We start from the raw sequence: 19,730 nt of genomic DNA, 5'->3' as shown, positions 1-19,730 counted from the left end.
GAATGGGGTGATCCAATTCATGTAATTCTTAACCTAGACAAGCTCAACGTATATATATCCTCCATGATTAAATAGAGAAATGGGGAAGTGATGACGAACTAGCTAGGCATTTCAGCAATGTTGTACTATATGGTTGCTGGCACTTTTGGCCATGTAACATCTCTAATTAAAGAGAGAGGGCACAAAGATAGAACAAACACTAATGTACTGCTTCGTATCAAACCCTATGAGAAAGCCATTGTAACCTCGCACATGCATTAAGATGGAGATTTTAAAGCTTGGCATATGGGACCATTTCTATAGTGTTGCTGATGCTGATGAGAGCAGCTTTCGTTGCCCTAAAATTGTTGTGTTTCAAGTGGGAAAACTGCTAGTGAAACGCATTGAATGGTCATGGAAGCAACAAAAGCTTTTGGGGCAAGAATTCTTTTTTTTCTCCCCTCACATTTGTGTCAATATTTTTTGAAAATATATAGAGTAGTCATACGGATATGTTGTTACCATATGTATGATATGTTTGGTAGGTTGTATATTGCTTTCTGTTCTTGTTCTTTAATTTCCTTGTAGTACTTTGTTTTCTTTAAATTTTCTTTTAGATTTGATGAGTGAATTATTTGTTGTTGGACTACATATATAAATTGAATAGAGATTTTCTACCTTTAATCTCTCTCAAAATTAAGTCGAATCTCGTTTCACTACAACATTTAACAGTTTTACTAACGGAATTTTTCCGTCGGCATAAGACACATATTCCGTCAGTAATTAATTTACCAATAAAATTTCGTCGGTATATCCCTCGGTAATAAAAATTTTTTATTACCAATGGATTTACTGAGGGATATACCGACGGAAATTCCATCGGTAATTATTTAAAAACATTTTAAAAAAATTCATCATTTTCTCGGTATTTCTGTCGGTATATCCCTTTTTTTTTGCTTTGTTTTAATTTTTTTCCCACTATAATTCCCTCGGTATATACCGAGAGAATATTTTCGTCAGTAAAATCTCTCGAAAATTTACTGACGGAAATATTTCCTCGATATTTCCGTTTGTATTTATCGATTTTCTGCTAGTATTTTAAGTTAAAATATCAAATACTAATCTGTATCATATAACTTAGCTAGGATCCATCATTTTCTCATTTTTTTCATTGAATTATGTATGAGATAAGCACCCCTTTTTTTTATGTAAAATTATTCACGCAAGTTATGAAGGTCATACAAGTTGTAGACATGACATAAGGCACTCCTCTATTTGGGAGAGCTGGTTCAGTGAAAGATAGCAGATGACATGATGGTTGATGAGTTATTGGAACTTGTAATTAAAGCTTCACAAAACTTCTAATAAGTCATGTGTTGAAACTATAAAATAATATCAAATTGATAAAGAAACATATATAGTTCAACAATGCCATATTTTCATTTATGTTATAATTACGTTTTTTATATATAGATTAAGAGTTGTTTGGGGTGAGTTGGAAGATTGTTAAGAACAGTGACTTTGAGCCTTTCGCTTATGATCCATTGAAAACAAACAACCTCTTTTATACAGAGGAAACAATGGAGTCCCAAACCCTAACAAATAAAAACAGTAAGGGGTGAATAAAAAAACAAAAACACCGATTAAATCGAGAAAATAAAAAAAATTAAAAAAACCGAACCGTGAAAAAAAACCGATTAGACCGATTAAAATTTTGAAAAAACAGATCGGTTTGGTTTGGTTTTGGTTTTATAAGCCTGAAACTGAAAAACCGAACCAAACCCAAACCAGAAAAAAACCGAGTCAAATAAAAAAAAAACCGAGCCAAACCGGAAAAAAACAGAGCCAAAACCGAGCCAAACCAGTTTGAACCGGTTTTTTCCTAAAAAATCGAACCGAACAGAAACCGGTCGGTTTGAACCGGTTTCGGTTTTTTTAAAATAAAAATTCAATTTGGTTATTTTTTTATATAAAAACTGAACCGAACCGAAAATAATCACTTCTAAAAACAGTGTTAAAACCCTAGTTGTGACAACGAGACCTTGCAAGAAGAGAGAGATCCTCGTGGAAAACCTCTATCTACCTAGATAATGTGCCCTTTTGGTCTGATATATAATAGTGTTAGCACAGAAACTTGGATTAGTACTCTTTTATCTTTTTGGTGAGAAATAATACGGATTAGGGCTTTCTATAATTTCAACTGATGTGCCAAGCCTGAATTAGATCCTTTAGAGCTGTAACTGGCTAACTGCTGCAAGCATCAAGTTCTATCAAACTTTCTAGGACCAACAAAACAAATTCATGTCTAGGTTTTTCTTTCACGTACGGAAGCCTATTTATCAAATTAATATCATCTTTACCTCAAGGTTTAGATCTATAAAACTAAAAAAATGAAGTATATTTTTTTAACAATAGAAAGAATTCTTTTAAGGCCAAAAACTTGCTATTCTAGAAAATCAAGGATTTGTTTTTATATAATAATAATCGATTGATTTATTAATGAAACAACTATTCAGATAATAATCAAGAAAAACATAAAAAATTTATAAAAAAATTAAAAGAAAAAAAATTAGAAACAAGTCCCAATTGCAATATATCATTAACATCAGAATCCGAACTTCATTATTCTTTATACGTTTTCTGCTTATATTTATTCAGAGATGAATACTTTCAGTATTAAAGATGAATTTAATTAGTTATTGTATATGAAAAATCAAGGATTTTAAAACAAGTTCTGTTAATAATACAATTGTGTTTCACCTGTAAAAACTTTTCACTTGTTTTAGGAAATAAGATATTTTCCTTTTAGAATAAATTGTTGAAAAAAAATATATCATTTGTATAAACTATGATAAAAGGGTTTCGAGCACTTCAATATAATATCGTACGTAGGTCAGACTTCCACTAAAAAGCAAGATATATAAATATTATAATATTATAGAGAAAATTGCATGTAGTGAGAAGACTACCAGAAAATTGATAAATACAAACGAAAATACCGAGGGAATATTTCTGTCGGTAAATTTCCGAGGGATTTTACCGACGGAAATATTCCCTCGGTATATACCGAGGAAATTACCGTGGGAAAAAAAATTAAAACAAAGCAAAAAAAAAATGATGACGTGTCATTTTTACCGACGGAATTACCAACGGAATTTGTTCTGTCGGTAATGCCGTCGGTAAATTTGTTGGTAAATTGTGAACACTGTTCATAATGTTAATTACAAAGGGAATCACCGACGGAAAATTCCGTCGGTATTTTCCAGAGAGTAAATCACCGACGGATTGAAAAGTCGTCGGTGTTATTTGGCGGTTTTCTGAAAAAATTCAATTAATTTAAATATTACAGACGGAATCACCGACGGATTGAAAAATCGTCGGTAATTTTTTGGCGGTTTCTGAAAAAAAATTACGAAATTGAAAATTTAAATTAAATATTACCGATGGAATTACCGACGGAATAATTAAAAAATATTAATATTTAATTATCCGTCGGTAAATCCGTCGGTAAAGAGTTCCAATAAAAAGCATGAATGCCCTTATTTCACAAGAGACATACCCGTTTCTTCTACTTCTTCTTCTTCTTCTTGTTCTTCTACTTCTTCTTCTTCTTCTTCACTATATGTAAAAAACATCATTAAGGTATGTCTTCTTCTTCTTCTTCTTCTTCACTTTATGTAAAAAACATCATTTCTTATCTATTTCTTTCTCTTCTTTTCTCTCCTCATCTCCTTCTCTTTTCCTCCATGCTTTGGTATGTCTTCTTCTTCTTTCTTCTTTTATCCTCTTAGTTTTTTTTTTAATTAATATGCTAATGAAATTTTTTTTCTCTCCTTAGCTTCACTTGCAACTACATTAAGGTAAGATTTTTCTTTTTTCTTCTTTTTTCATGATTTTTTTCACTATATATTTTTTTTATTTTATTTTTAATTGTTTTTGTTCTTAATAATTGTATAAATGTTGTTGTGAGATTTTTTTTTCATATGAGATCAATTTTTAGTAGATTTATTTATAGGATTTTTAAATTTTTAGCAATTGCAACTTCATTTTTTTCATATGAATTAATTTTTTAGTTGAATTTATTTTTTTATTTTATTTATTTGTTGCAAATTTGTTTGAATTGATTTTCTTATTCTTTTTTCCAAGCATTTTGAGTATATATTATACAGTGTTAATTTATGTTAATTTAATTATTTTATAATTTTATAAAATGAATTTTTTTTAAATGTTTTTCAATAATTACCGACGGAATTTCCGTCGGTAAATCCGTCGGTAATTTCGTTGGTAATAAAAAAATTATTACCGACGCGTTTGTTCCGTCAGTAAATCCGTCGGTAATTATATTACCAACGGATTTACCGACGGACAAAACATTACCGACGAACGATTCACCGACGGATCATTTCCGTCTTTGATTCCGTCGGTAATATAATTACCGATAGAATATGTGTCTTACACCGACGGAAAAATTCCGTCGGTAAAACTGTTAAATCTTGTAGTTAACTTAAACATATGATCATATGATCTCCTCACCTCAGTTCAATGATTCTCATAAAATGATTCTCAAACGAGTTCCAACATCTCCATGGAAAGGTTTTGGATTTGAGCTGCAGGAAATGAGAATAACGTATGGCACTCAAAAATTACAAAAAGATCGGCCTCTACTTTGACTGTGAATTTTAACTGTGGAGTGATAATTTTTGTCTTGAGTTTGTTGGATGGCTTAATGATCCGAAAAAGATATTTAAGAAAATTATAGGGTCATTTTAAAAAAAAAAATCAAATGATAATATCAAAAAAAAAATTAAACTAAAAAAGAATATTAATCATTATTAATTTTTCAAACTCGTAACTCGCGTCATCATACGTACCACAAATATTATACATGAAAAACTATGAAGTTTAATCTCTAAACAATAAAACCTTTATTGACAAGCATTGCACCACTAGAAAAAAAAAACTTTGTTAAGAGATAATTCAAGGAGGAGGAGAATGAGCTTTTGGTAAGGTTTAACGTTGCATGCTAAGAAAAAAAAAATATCCACCAACAATAAATCACCCCATCTTGGTCATCATGTGTTGCACCATTATAAAGAGAAATGATGGCTCATCCAACAACATGGAAAAGGAGCAATCTTGGTTATTGGGAGGCATCACACGTGCCAACCAAAATACACAGATGTTTTTTATATGCCGGCAAGTATACCACAAGTGTCAACAACTTTTTATATTAAAAAAATAATTTAGCAAACTTAAAAGAGAAAAGTGTCGATCTTGGAATTCACAAAGAAACCTATATGAAAAGACCAAAATATCTCTCTATGTTTTAATTTTTTTATTTTAAGGTTAAAGTTATTATTTTATTATATTTTAAAATAAAATAATCATAATAGCACTTTTAGCTAACTTTAAATTTTACGATATAAAGAGTAATTGGATTATTTTAGTGCACTCAAAGATAATTATACCCCCATGGAAATCTTAAATAATTAATGCTTCATCTAAAAAAAACTAAAATATCCTCGCCAATTTTTTTGGCCTACAGCTTTAGCTTTATATATATATATATATATATATATATATATATATATATATATATATATATATATATATATATATATATATATCTGCAGCAGCCCAAGCCCAGTGATTCACCAGACAAGACCATATTAAAAGGTCCAACAATAATTGTCTGTTTTATGTCCAGACAGGACCCAAGTGGCAGTTCTTCTTCAGCTCTCACCGAAAACCCCCAACGTTAAACCCTACTAAGAGCTCATTCTCCCTTCAAACCTCTCTTCAGCCAGCCAGCCAGCCCGCCCCCGTGCATTCTTTCTTTCTCTGCTAAAAAAAATCAATCTTTTCTGGGTTTCTGTTATTTTGCACTGAAAATTAATTAATATCAGCAATAACCATGAAAAACAAGAATCCAAGGAAGATGGGAGGCCCCCCAGGAAAAAACAAGAGGGGCAGCAGCAAATTCTCTATGAATAGAGATCCCTTTTTCAGCAGCAGCAAAAGACGCAAGAAGGATGAAGATGAGGTTATCGAATCCGAGGAGGAGGAGTTGGACGGAGGAATGCTTAATGGTGGAGGAGAATCAGGGGAGGAGGAGGAGGAGGAGGAGGAGGAATTAGAACCGGAGGAGACGGCGGAAGAGAAGAGGCAGCGGATTGCGAAAGAGTTGGTGGAGAATCTTAGAAAGAGAGAGAAGGAGCTTGAGGATGAGGAGGATGAAGAGGGGGAGAGAGTGTTTGAGAAGGAAGGTGAGAGGGATTCTTTTGTGGCTAAAAAATTGATGCAGCAACAGCTTGAGGATAGTGGTCGTTTGAGGAGAGCCATTGCTTCTAGGTACAATTTTTTTCTTTTGTATATGCAGTTTTTCATTTGCAATTTATGAATTTTAAGAATTAAACAATTCTGGGTTTTTTATTTACTATACTATTTCTATGTTATTATTTGTATCGTTTGTTTTGATTTTGCGGCCAAATGGAATCCTCGAGCCAGTTTTCAAGCAGCCACACATTTTTTTGGTATTTGAAAAGAGTTATCTTGTAGCATTTCGATGATCTGTTTCTTAATTTGCAATTTTTTTAACTTTGCACAAACCTCTCCAACTGTATACTTTTTCTATTATTGATTGATTGTTTTACTTAACTTGCTAAAGCTTAATTGGGATTTTTCTAGAGTGCCACTTAGATGATGTGGGCTAATCAAATTTAATGGTTGCGTTGAGAGTTTTTTTGAAAGCCAATGTACACTTTTTTTCTGTTAATGTCTTAAAGCAGGGGACTTTAAAAGACATCTTTATATGTATTATATATTGTGATGGCATGCATGTGTTTTTTGTTTAGAATGCTTACATTCATGAGTACCTAGGGTTCAAAAGCCAGAGAGTGTCGATGGATTTGAGATCCTAGTGAAGCATCGGCAATCTGTTACTGCTATATGCCTTTCTGATGATGACTCAAAGGGCTTTTCTGCTTCCAAAGATGGCACGATTTTGCATTGGGATGTAGACAGTGGAAAAGCTGAAAGATACCAATGGCCTAATGAGGAAATACTAAGATCCCATGGGTCCAAGAATCCAGAAGGACGAGCAACTAAGCATAGCAGGAATGTTTTGGCGTTGTCTGTTAGCACTGATGGTCGGTATTTGGCAAGTGGAGGCTTGGATCGACATGTTCATTTGTGGGACACCCGTACACGAGAACATATTCAGGTAGATATAAATTTTTTTTTCTCTTTCTTATTAGATGCCATTCTTACAGAAAAATGAAAGGGCATTTCGGCTGTGTGCTATATTAGCAAGATTTAAGAAATTTATATCACTAGCATATTGAGTCATTTCCGATCAAATTTTGTGTTTGCCAAAGCAGTCTTGTATATCTCCAAACTCATCACGCCACCACTCTTTTGAAGTCTAGGGACCGTAATGGCAACTTATAAACCATTTTCCATCGTGCCTTGAATGTTTACCTCTTTTTACTAATTCAACTACCACAACAGTATTGTTTTGTTATCTACGTGACCACCTCCTGGCAATGTACTAATCATTTTGTTTTCATGTTGAATTCTATAAACTGATTGTTTAGCACGAAACAATTGGTCAGTTATCCATACTTCTTCAAGGAAAATGTACCCAACACATCATTGTTCCATTCCATGGAATCACACAATTCTAAATCTATTGTTAGGCATCAGAATATCACCAGCAAAGTAAAGCATTAAATGAACACTATAAACTAATTATTGTTGATACTGCTTGTGTCGGTGTTTATTTAACCATACTTCATTTGCGTATTCTCTAGTTCTATGAAAAACATTATAGATTAAAATATTTTCAACCAGACATCCAGAGCTCTTAAATATTATCAAGTGAATGATCATGGCCCGTTGGTTTTTTTTTCTTTCAGCCTTCTGTATGATTTTTACTGTAGTAAGCTAAAGAACATGAAATATGCGGACCATAAATCAAATGGCAGTACTTGAATGAATTTTTCATATACCTGTTAAGCAGTTCATCATTTAATTTTGGTAGAAGAATGAATAATTTAATACTTGATATGAGATAGAATTTAATCAATATTTTTACCTTTGGTAGTGTAGGAGCATTGTCACTTTGGAAACAAAAAAAAGTTAAATCCCAATTCTTCTCAATCTGAGAAAAAGTTCACACGCAAACACCCCAAAAATCATCCATCTTGAGGAACATCAAGAAAATGTTTCGTTCAGATAAATCTTCAAAGCCATATACATATGCATGCATGCATGATTGACTTTGATTAGATATGCACCATAGAGTGGATTTTGATTTCATAAAAGCATCTCTTTTCACCTGTGTGCTTATCTTCTGAATGCATTATAAATTGCTGAGCTTTCTGCTGTCTCTCACTTGCTATTTTCCGTTATTATGTATTTTACAGGCCTTCCCAGGTCATAAAGGTCCTGTCTCATGTTTGACTTTTAGGCAAGGGAGTTCAGAACTTTTTTCTGGTTCATTTGATCGATCAATCAAGATATGGAATGTAGAAGATAGAGCTTACATGAACACATTGTTTGGTCACCAAAGTGAAGTGTTAGCAATCGATTGTTTGTGGCAAGAACGAGTGCTGGCTGTTGGGCGTGATCGGAGCATGCAATTGTTTAAGGTATATAAAATAATGTTTTGACATTCACTTGACCCGTATTAAAGAAGGCTTTACTAGTTGCACAAAGCTAAGTTTATGTCTGAAAATTAATTTGCAAGGACTCTCTCTTTTGAAGTTATGGCACACCTATTCAAATTCTCCAATTTCATTTTACTAAATTTATGAGATGGCATGAATTTTTGTATATGCTCTTGTTTCATGTATTTTTTCAATTGTACTTACCTTTTTCATTTTCTGTGAATAGGTCCATGATGAGTCAAGGCTGATATTTCGTTCTTCGACATCATCTTTGGAGTGTTGCTGTTTTATTGACAACAGCGAATTTCTATCTGGATCAGATGATGGAAATATTGCACTTTGGGGCGTACAAAAGAAGAAGCCTGTGTACATTGTTAAGAATGCTCATGCTTTGTCGACTGATGTCAATAATGGTGAACTGAAGGATAGAGGAAGAAATTACAATGGTCATATTGGTAAATAAATGAAACTCCTAGCTGTCCTTTTGCTGTTTCTTTGGGGAAAATAGAATATGAATGTCGATTTGAAATATTATTTGGTGTCACTACCTGATTTCTTAGGTTGCATTGTGTTTGGTGGATGAACACCTAACCTGTGCTAATTAAATCTTGCTGTTTGTCTATCTGCTTAGAATTTTCAGATTGATTTGTCCTCTACTGACCTGGAAACTATTGTTGTTATGCAGCATCTTCCTGGGTAAGTTCAGTTGGTGTATGTAGAGGCAGTGACCTTGCTGCCTCTGGAGCTGGGAATGGCTCTGTCCACTTATGGGCTATTGAAGGTGCTGGCAAAGGCATTCGGCCCTTGTATGATCTTCCATTGGTGAGTGTGCCCTGCACTATGCAACTGAATAACATCTTTGATTACTCTTTGGTTATGTTAGTAATGACATGGAAATACGCTGAATTAACTGAGATAAATGTTAGTAATCATCTCTCATGATTGGAACTGCTGTTTAGCTTGTGATTGGAAGAGATTGATAAAGATACTAAAAGATTTATGCCTCGTTTTTTAATGTTTATCAAATGGAATTATTGGATTTGTATTTGTTCACCTTCTACCCGCCAGCATTGCTTTCCCCTTTTTCTGTTCTCTGCTCTCCTCTCCTCTCCAGTTACAAATGTACTGTGCAATTCATTGCTTACCAACCTATTGTGTAATGCAGATTGGATTTGTAAATTCCCTGGCTTTTGCAAAATCTGGAAAATTCCTTGTCGCTGGGGTTGGACAGGTAATTTGTTTGCATTCGGAGAAGGAAAATAGACTAAAGATCGTTCTTTTTTTTAGAATTTTTTTTTTACCATGTTTATGATGTTTGATTATACAATCTTGTAACGTTTCAAGTTACTTTTGCTTCAGGAACCTCGCCTAGGAAGATGGGGACACAATTCTGCCGCTCGAAACGGAGTTGCAATTCAGCGGTTGAAGCTTTTGTAGGGTAGAAAAAGGATTTGATCCATTTCCGTAATGATTATTTGAGAAAGTGAATGAATATTCCGGTTCTTGTAACTCAATTTTGTTCAAATTTAATGGTTCATACCCTGCAAGTGAATTCTCTCCTTTAAATTTTCTCGGATGATATTTTCATTTTGAAGGAAATGAGGCAATACGAGCAATGATTTTGCAAACAATTGTTATATACAATACCTGTTTGAAGTGCTTCTGTTAAATAGCTTGAATTTATTTTGCAGAAATAACTTGTCTGAAAAATATTCTGACAAGAAAAGAAATTTCCAAGAAATTGAGTTAGTTTTCAGTAGTTTTCTACGTAGATAACAATAAAAAGAAAATTATTTTCTGATTTTTGGTGTTGAAAAAGGTCCATCCTTGTTGTAATTAATGGTGCTTCTCAAGGTTCCCTGCCTGGCTTATTAATGGGAGTTGTTTTTCCTAGTTTTGAGCTCATTTTCCTTTGGTTATAATCAACTACTCCATTGTCTCCTCGGTGCGTGGTCTTTTTCAAACTCTTCATTGATTTGCTTGTAGAATTTTGTTTTTCAAAAAAAAAAAATATCCTTGTGATACAAGAAGAGGAAATATTTAATTATTAACAATTCCCATGATTCATACTCTTAATCGAGCAAAATGGAAAAATATTCTACAGAAGAATTTCCTTTTTTTTCCTCTAACTTTACCTTACTAATTTATACTGCATTAAACCAGTGTAATTAGCATTTCGATTTTTATATCTCACTAATTTATACTTACGGCAGGGGATTAGCAAAATTCAAGTGATCAATGAACTTGTGCAGGGAAGTGAGATCGCAAAATTTGGGTCCCTCCTTCATTAATCCACGGTAATTAAAGAAAAAAAAAAGGTAAAATTATATACACACTTCATGTCAAGAAATATGGTAAAATTTTCAGATGAAGGAAAACTATTTATATCAAGAAGTACGGGATACTGATTTGCGTAACTTCACAAATACATTTTCGTTCTTGAAAAAGAACAAAAGCAAAAACACCATACTGGTCCAATCCACTTCATTCTTAGGGTTTCTCTTTGGTTTAATACACTGTTATAAATATTTTTATAGAAAATAACACTCTAAGGCTCCATTTATAAATGCATTGTTTAAAATACCCTCTTGAATTTAATTTTTTGTTTCCTCGTCTGTTCTAGGCTTCGCTACCTTGATACGGGGCCATTGACTGCTAACTTTTCAATAGAAATCTGTCTTAAATTAGATTTGTGGGGCATGCTTTCAAATTATTAATTTTTTTTTTATTACATGAATCTCTAGCCAAAAACAAAGAATAAAGATTTTGCAGGAACGAAAAAAAAAACCAAAACCGGTCAGTTTTCAGAATTCCTAGTAGAGGTTTTTAAGATTTGCTCTTTCCCGCCGTGTGTTATGCAGATTACGAAATGAACCTTAATCGAAATATGGAATCCCGATCAAAACTGCAAACCTTTTTTCAGGAAAAACGATGCGGAGCGAATTCTGAATGTGCAGTAGTAATATGGATGGAAGGAAGAGGTTAGGCACACAAATAAATAGCAACAAGAACTTGATGTCATTGCTGTGAAGCCAAACTTGACAAGGTGAAGTGTCAAAACACAGTGCAGATGATGAGCATGCTAAAAGCCAAGATTTTAGGACAATTTGCTATGAATAAAAAAGCTCATGCAATTCCTGTCAGGTAACAACAGTGCACCGTACTCAGATAACGGCATAAAATGCCCTGGATCAGGTGGCATCTTAGAATCTGCAGTTAAATCCACATGGTAAACTTCCATGTATGAGGCATTTTAAAATTCCAAACAGAAAGATATTCTGCATGTAAGAGTTAAAGGTTTAGCTAACCTTGATTTCAACTAGTAGTAAAAAACAGGTTAAGAAGAATATTTCATTCTAGAAGCTGCCTTACCATAGTAGAATCATACGCACAAAATAAACAGCTTGCTATATGACAGCAAAAAATGAATAGAAAACATCAGCTGTTCTTTCATTTGTCCTTCTGAAATTTCTCCACATATGCCTGCAACAAGATCAGTGAATAAATAAATACAATAACAAAATCACGAAGACAGTCTGCAAAAAATATAGTAAAATGAAACAGCTTTTTGCCCCACCAGCATCATAAATTTGCACCACGAGGTCTGAGAAGCACTAGGAGAATTCAGGTAAGAAAAGAGCTCTGATTTTGTAATCAAATTCACATCCCTTTCAAAATCAAATACAACGCGAATAAGCACACCAGCACTCACCTGTACAAGTTTGGTCAGCTTTGGTTTTGAAACCAACAGGTATTGTTCAATTTTTTCTTGCGTTGTAGGAATACTTGCACTCTGCATAGTTCCAGTAACTTTGTCAACCACTTTCTTAACTATGTTCTTGTAAGCGTCTTTGCTCATTTGACCTTCCTTCCATGCAGGTTTCAGTAGATCCTTAACGAACTCCACCAGCGCAAACTTAAATGCACGACTTCCCTTTGCATCCTTATTTTTCTTGCTCTCATCAGCTTTGCCATCACCATCACTGTTCTCCAAGGGACCATTCTCTTGTGCACCCTTATCCTGCTCTTGTACTTTATTGCTTTCCTCAGACCCCACTCCATTGTTTTCCTTGTTAACTTCAGAACTCACACCTGGACCCGGCTGATTTAACTGGGAGCTCTTATCAATGAACTCTTGCTCAGAGTGAAACTTGTTAAAATCACCACCAATCAGTCCAGCAGAAAGGGATGACGGGGACAAGTTTTTGGATAGTAATTCTAGTTTCTGATCTGGAGGATTAGTATTGACATGATGCTTCCCAGGCTCCACGCTGTCACATATAGGATCATATTGCTTCCGGGGCTGAATGGTCACCATAGAATCTGGTTTGACAGTGCCCTCTGAGTTGGCAAAGGTGTCATTATGCGAATTACGAGCAGCATAAAGTTGCGGAAGCTGCTGTCCATTCGCAAGGAACTGGGCCAGAGAGACAGAAAGGCTGGTAAGCTGAGTCAAATGTTCATTACTAGCCATGTTTTGAGCCATTGGAATTCCCAAATTCACAAGTGGTGCATTTACATTCCCAATATCGGGAATGTTGATCATTTTTCTGTCCTGAACCAGTGTCTGATTTTGAGGAGCCGTCATTGTCCCTCCTCTTGGAGGGTTGGTCAAGATTGCTTCTTGAATATGTCCAACAGCATTCAAGTTTGGAATAGGTGAAGCAATTGAACTCAGGCCATTTTTATTGAAGCTTTGTGTTGCGAGAGCATTCGTAGAAATGTCAATGTAAGAACCGGCAGTTTTTCCAGTCACACCATCATCATGTGGCAAAGCACTACCACCAATCTCCTTTAAATTGTATCCCTGTTGAATGGAAGATGTTTCATTTGAAATTGGTGGCATGATTGCAGCGGTATCACGTGCCCGGCCTGAACCATCCTGAAGTTCACAGCTGGATAAAGAAGCATGCTCTCCTTTGTTGATATGGTTGGAAGGTTGCAGTCTGTAGTTCCAATCAGGAGACATTTCCATATCACCAAGCCAATTCTCAGGAGCTCTCTGTTCAGATACGTTAGAGTTATCACCAGCATTTTCTGTCTTCAATGGGAGGGCTTCCTTTTTGTCGATCTCAACCACTTCATTTGTTGGAGGATTATTGTGTGTCTTGTTCTCGACCAAATTATGGCCCCATCCATCCTCCATACACCGTACAGAGAGCCTCAATTCAGGTGCATCCAATTTTTCATTTTTATTTTCACTCAATTTTGCTGCATCTGAAGTATGACTCTCACTCCATTTTGGATCATTCCATGATTTTTCCACATCATCTGAGTTTTGGCTTGGTGGCCACCTACCATCTCGTGATCTTTTGTCAGGACTTGGTGTCTGATCATTATGAGAAAACCTGCAATATTTTCCATTCCGGCAATTACCTGCAGCAAAAAATTTGCAGGGAATATCAGCTGCTCTGCGGGTTTCACGCTCAGCACGTCTCTCTGGAGATGCATATCTATGCCTTCGGTCATTATCTCTTTCTCTAATACCATCATTTGCGGACCCCCTACTAGATGGATCAGAAGCACCATGATGAGCATACCTGCAGGATTCACCCCTTCTACAGCTTCCTTTTAGAAACTCATTACAGCAATCAGCAGATCTTCCACTCCCCATTGGGTACTGCTTAGAATCATGGGAGATAGGATATTTTGAAGCTGAAGCTTTCCTGGGTCTTCTTTCCCAGTCATCCTCACACGTCTGAGTATCTTGGTGAAGAAACGGGCAATGACTGCCTCTCCTGCATCTCCCAGCAACAAAATCCTTACATAATTGAGCTGATACACTTGATATGCTTCTAGTTCTTTCATGCCCAAAGCCATGGACTGGGCTCCGGCTCCGGCTCCGGCTCCGGCTCTGGCTCCTGCTTTTGCAAACAAATCAGGGACAGGACAAGACAAACAATGCCAACCAGCTTAATCAACTTTGACAGTAAAAAACCAAGGAGACCAATAGAAATGTTGTGTGCAGAGTTGATTGAGGTAAAGCAGTTTCTAACAGGTAACGAACTCGTTACATATTGTGAAGAGCACCTGGTACATGAAAAGCATGAAACAGAAACACCAAAACACATAAACTAACAAGAAAATTTGCAGTAACTAGAAGAAATCCAAATTTTCAAGCAGCCAGTATAGCATTGCATGTCCAGTAAAAGAGTCTACAGAACTTAAAGTATGTGATTCTTGACTCTTTCGTGATATAGAAGTTATTTGAAGACTATCATTACTATTGCATAATATGCAGGTTCCATTGCGGCTAGGCACCAGATAGATATAGCAAGAGTTGACTGAAAAACAGGACAATGACAAGAATGCAAATAGCTGTATCAGAAAGGGTGCTGAGCAGATAATCAAACCTTCTTGTTCTTTTATATTCATTCTTGGGAGAGTTTCGAAAACTTTTCTGTCTCCATTCATCGAGACCAGGAGACATTCTAGTTCCATAACTCTCATCTTCATAAGTGGCTTTCAAAGTTCTGCTACGGTCTTCATCAATATTATCATCCCTGCGAGAGCTTCTTCTTCCAGGCAACGGTTCCATTGCTGACCACTTGGAGCGAGTGCCACCAGCAGCTTCAGGTGGGAGCCAATCACGTCGTGATTCTTTGTCACGAAAAGATATTCCTGCTTTCCCAGGCCAAGTATTGTCTTCCACATCTTCAAATGACATTCGAGGCCCTTCTTTCAAATCCCATTTTGAACTGCGTTTTCGGCCACTCCCACTCATTCTGACAGAAGTAGCACCACCTTCTTTCATTCAACTGGAGTATCTGGGAGCAGGGAAAACCACAGGTCCATAAATCTTGATGATATTGAATATATCCTTGTCTATTTACTTTCTCTTCTTTTTTTTTCTCAAGTTGCATGAAAATATCCAATCACTAGCAGGATCCATATTTCAAATTGTAGATGTAGCTAACAAAAACTAATAATATCATGCTATAAAAGTTAACAACCTGACCAATGAACAGAGAAGGAGCATATTAATTTAAACAGGATTCATGTTTTATATAATTGAGATGTGGCTAACATATTGAATAATTCCATGCTATCGAAACATTAATAGAATAGATATAGTCGTAAAAAGCAAATAGAATAGCTATAGTCGTAAAAAGCACATAGCTTAACCCTCATCCCCTGCCCTTCTTTTTAAATACACAAAATCAGAGGAGAATGCAATAATTGACCTCACTTCCAGCAAGTAAAATTAAACAAATCTCACATAACTTAACCAAAAGCAGATAGGAAGCTCATCAGTAAATAAAAAGGAGAGGAATATGACAACTCCTTAATCCATATCTTATTGATTCAGCAAACTACAAGAACTTAAAAGAGAAAACAACGATGATGATGATGATGATGATGATGATAAAAAAAAAACAAACAAACCAACCTCCCATATCTTATCTGATCTCTAAAATCATATTATTAGCTTCAAAATTCAAATTTCCTAATTACTTAGTGGATCCCAAACATATTCCAATAACTCCCAAAACATTCGATCATAACATACCCTAGTTCCCTAATTCAATTGAGATCAACATTTCTATTGAATAGTTTGCTAGTTTGATTGAAACCTGGTTTTATTAAGTTCAAGTGAAAAATCTATTGGATTTTTTTTGTTTTTGGACTAACTGGACAAACTAAACGCTCCTCAAAAATAAAAGAAAAATAACATAAACTAAACACCCCACAGATAAAAGAAAAGGAATATAAAGCGAGTGAATCCTAACAAGATTTTCCATTTCACATGCAGGTTCAAAAATCAATACTCCCAACACGTCAAGAAAGTAGTCTCAATCAAATATATTTCCTTTTGAACCCAAACACAAACAAATTACAAGAATATTATAAACAGAGCAAAAAAAGAAGAGTGGGTGGCATTAATAAAATAGCAAACCCACCCATTACACACATAAATAAACAACGAAAGAAGTTCCTTTAATTAATGCCACTCAACATTCTATACAGCTTCCACTAATTCATATACATCCACAGAGTTAGAACAATCTAACCAACAGCATTGAAAATCATTTAAGAATTTGCTAAAAAACAGTCACTACCTTGCTCAAATAAGAATGGGATCAAGCAACATGTGCACTATTTTATTTTTTTGGAGGGGAGTTGAGTTTGTTTGGGCCTTAGCATGCAGGTTTGAAATGGGTGCTCACCCCTGCATTTGCAAACATAAGATGGACTCCACTTGAATGCAACCAGGCCATATCCCATGAAGGAGAGGATATGCATCCCAAATTACATCCCACAGGATTTTGATAGGATAGATATTTCTTACTGTCAAAACATCATCCTTTCGATTTGTCATTTGTTCAAAGATTGGCTAAATCTCATAAGTGATATAGACAACTATGATCGCGCAATTTTAATCAGCTTTACAATAGCGCTCTAGAGTCATCAGAAATATGATTCATAGATTTCCTCTATTAAAAAAAAAGATCTTATAAAGCTGTAACAAGATAACATTGCATGGACTGAACATGTCAGTTTATATATAAAATAGGAAGTTCAGGAACATAAAAGCATGAGCCATTTTTCTGAAACAACAAATAATTGATGATCGAAACATCTCATATCATCACATAATGTATAGAGAGAGAGAAAAGAAAGAAAAAACCTCCTGTTTGCCATGTGGCAAATCACCTACAAACAAACAGCTTTATATATAGAAATATCATGTCGTGTAAATTGCAAGCTCTTTACACCTTTACAGCTAATAAAAATATGACATTGATGTTGCACTCAACATTTGCCACAATCAAATGTGGCCTTGCTGATGATCAGTGATGGATCACTAACCATCAATTTAGCACAGTAGCTTGCATATGGATAACAAGGTTACAACTTTAATTCCCTTAATCCTTCTGCACGACACAACATCAATGGACATCGGACCTCAAGACATCAAAGATTATTACTTTTGTAGATGGATTCTTTGACGAACTCTTGAACTATGATGAAAATTTACAATGCTATCTCAAACCCTTTTGAATGGTCTCCAATCAAACAAATCGACCAAGATCCATTAATTTTTGCTAAAATTCAATGTTGCACTTGTGGAAGGATTGAAATCCATTACAAAACTAATTGCATCAGTTACTTTTGAACAATTTGGAAATCCCTCCACGCATTGACCTCGTGAGTTACTGCATAAACATTATATCTGATATTAGCAATCAGGTAAATGTTTTCTATGGAGATACATAGAACTAGAGCACATATGGGTATGATACCCTAGTAGCGGTCTGCTAGTGTGTACGCAGTTAGCCTAGAAAAAAGGATAGAACCTAAAGACTGAAGGAAAAGGATGTATCATCTGATTTTAGTACCTAACTATACTGAATATAGCACTGATGTCATAATAGGTACACTAAGCACGCACCAGATGTTAATTAGATGCATATTTAACACAACAATCAAATCCTGTAAATCATTCAACAATCATATCAGATGATTCATTGTGCAAAAATTAGAATAGAAAGCAAAGTTGAACAATAGATATATGAATTACATTAAATTATTGGCTGTGACTAATAAAACATGAAAATCACAGAATAAATTCACGAATGAAGCACTCTTCCCAATTCATTGCAGAGAGAAAAAGCATTGCTAAGTCATTATTAAAGTTTAATCGCCATGCAGCATCCCTAAAGTTTGACTATACAATTATCTAAACTAATTTAAGAACTTGGAAGAAAAAAATTTCTAAAGAAATAGATTCTAGCAGTTGTTTACTCAAGTGTTGAAAATTTATTTCTTACATACATCTGTACAAATGAATCCTAAACAACCTTATACACTAACTTCCACATCAATACTCCATAAAACAAAAACCACTGTTCTCTATCATCGATACAAACCTATTTACTTGAAATTGAAAATCCTATCAAGTCCCAATCTACACTTAAAACCCAAAATTTTCCTTACTAAAAATTTTGAGCCCCAGGCAAAGAAAACCCCTCAGAAGCATGCTTAGTCCGTAAACAAGTAAAACATTTGCTTTTCAAATCTATAAAATCAGAATCCAAAAACCAATTAAAGTTTACAGTAAATGAAAAGTTTTAAGCTTTTCCAAAGAGAGACTCAAAAAAATCAAGCTTTTGCATAGAAAGACTAAAAAATATCAAAACCCATGAGCTAGAAACAACCCCAAAAATGTAATCAATGAAATAAACAGAGAAAACCCAAATTAAAGCATCAGAATGGCAATAAACCCTAAACGAACCCTAATCATTAGGTTCATAAACTTCTCTACAATATCAGCTCAAAATCAAAACTTAAGAAAAAACCACTAAGAAGAATTAACACAAAACCCTAAAAAACTAGAAAACAGAAGCATATAAAGAGAGAAACTTCATAAAAGATAGAAGAAGAGAGTACTTACATGGAAATTAAAGAGAGAAAACCATGCAGGAGAGGCTAAGAGAGAGTGCGAAAACTGGAATGATTCGACAACTGAATGGAGTGAGCGAAGGAGTAAAGAGTGTGATTTTACTTTGCCATTAAATTAGCAGAAAGGGAGAGGCAAACAAGCGAAGACTTGCGAGTTCTACTTCTAAATACCAAGAGAGAGAGTATCTTTTGCTAGATTTTTCTTTTCTTTTTCTTTTTCTTTTTTGGTTCTTAGTAGGACCCACTTGCTTGCTAAGCCCTACTATGTTTCATGATATTTAATTTTTTAAGTTTCCTAGTTTTCTTTTTTATTTTTTTATTAAATATAAATTAGGGCAAAACTCAAAAATGCCCTTCAACTATATAGATAGTTGAAACTTTGCACCCAAACTATTTTTTATATTAATTTTACCCTCAAATTCTTAGAAATTCTTAATTAAGGATGTCGTTATTTTTTAAATTTTTTCATCTAAATTGTATTTAAAAATTTTCGTTTTGTGAAAAACTTAACGCTTTTCATTTAGAAATTCTTAACTATGAAATTATCAGGTGAAATTGATATAAAAAATACTTTGGATTTTCAATTCATATTACTCAAATAATTTGGGAGTACGTTCAAGGTTTGTCTATAAAATTATATCTTAAAAATTAATTTTGGCTTACCAACGGTTAATGACT

The 19,730-nt window shown here is 34.5% G+C and overlaps 2 protein-coding genes across 7 annotated transcripts; one reads left to right on the top strand and one right to left on the bottom strand.

The window, feature by feature from the left end:
- The first annotated feature begins 5,671 nt into the window (after positions 1-5,671).
- Positions 5,672-10,292, top strand: LOC7486093 (U3 snoRNP-associated protein-like EMB2271). The gene is made up of 7 exons (XM_006380311.3): positions 5,672-6,330; positions 6,859-7,201; positions 8,406-8,630; positions 8,875-9,103; positions 9,334-9,470; positions 9,814-9,879; positions 10,008-10,292. Exons 1-7 carry the CDS (start codon positions 5,894-5,896, stop codon positions 10,083-10,085), a joined length of 1,515 nt encoding a protein of 504 aa, XP_006380373.2. The 5' UTR covers positions 5,672-5,893; the 3' UTR covers positions 10,086-10,292.
- Positions 10,293-11,643: 1,351 nt separating this feature from the next.
- On the bottom strand, positions 11,644-19,247 carry LOC7477689 (zinc finger CCCH domain-containing protein 38). Of its 6 annotated transcripts, none has more exons than XR_002982892.2 (5): positions 19,045-19,247; positions 15,002-15,415; positions 12,226-14,509; positions 12,021-12,131; positions 11,644-11,926 (listed from the first exon to the last, which is right to left on the bottom strand). XR_002982892.2 is itself a non-coding variant. In XM_024605365.2 (5 exons), the coding sequence occupies exons 3-5, from the start codon at positions 15,400-15,402 to the stop codon at positions 12,099-12,101; spliced, it is 2,718 nt and encodes a 905-aa protein (XP_024461133.1). In that variant the 5' UTR covers positions 15,403-15,415; positions 17,460-17,806; positions 19,045-19,247; the 3' UTR covers positions 11,860-12,098. The 6 variants fall into 6 exon arrangements, 2 of the variants coding, with proteins under 2 accessions (XP_024461133.1, XP_002310510.2); XR_002982893.2 differs by having other exon boundaries at positions 11,644-11,858; XR_002982894.2 differs by having other exon boundaries at positions 12,361-14,509; positions 19,045-19,245.
- Positions 19,248-19,730: the final 483 nt, after the last annotated feature.

Source organism: Populus trichocarpa, chromosome 7 (assembly GCF_000002775.5).
Source record: "Populus trichocarpa isolate Nisqually-1 chromosome 7, P.trichocarpa_v4.1, whole genome shotgun sequence".
NCBI lineage: Eukaryota > Viridiplantae > Streptophyta > Magnoliopsida > Malpighiales > Salicaceae > Populus > Populus trichocarpa.
This window is presented reverse-complemented; position numbering and strand designations above follow the sequence as displayed.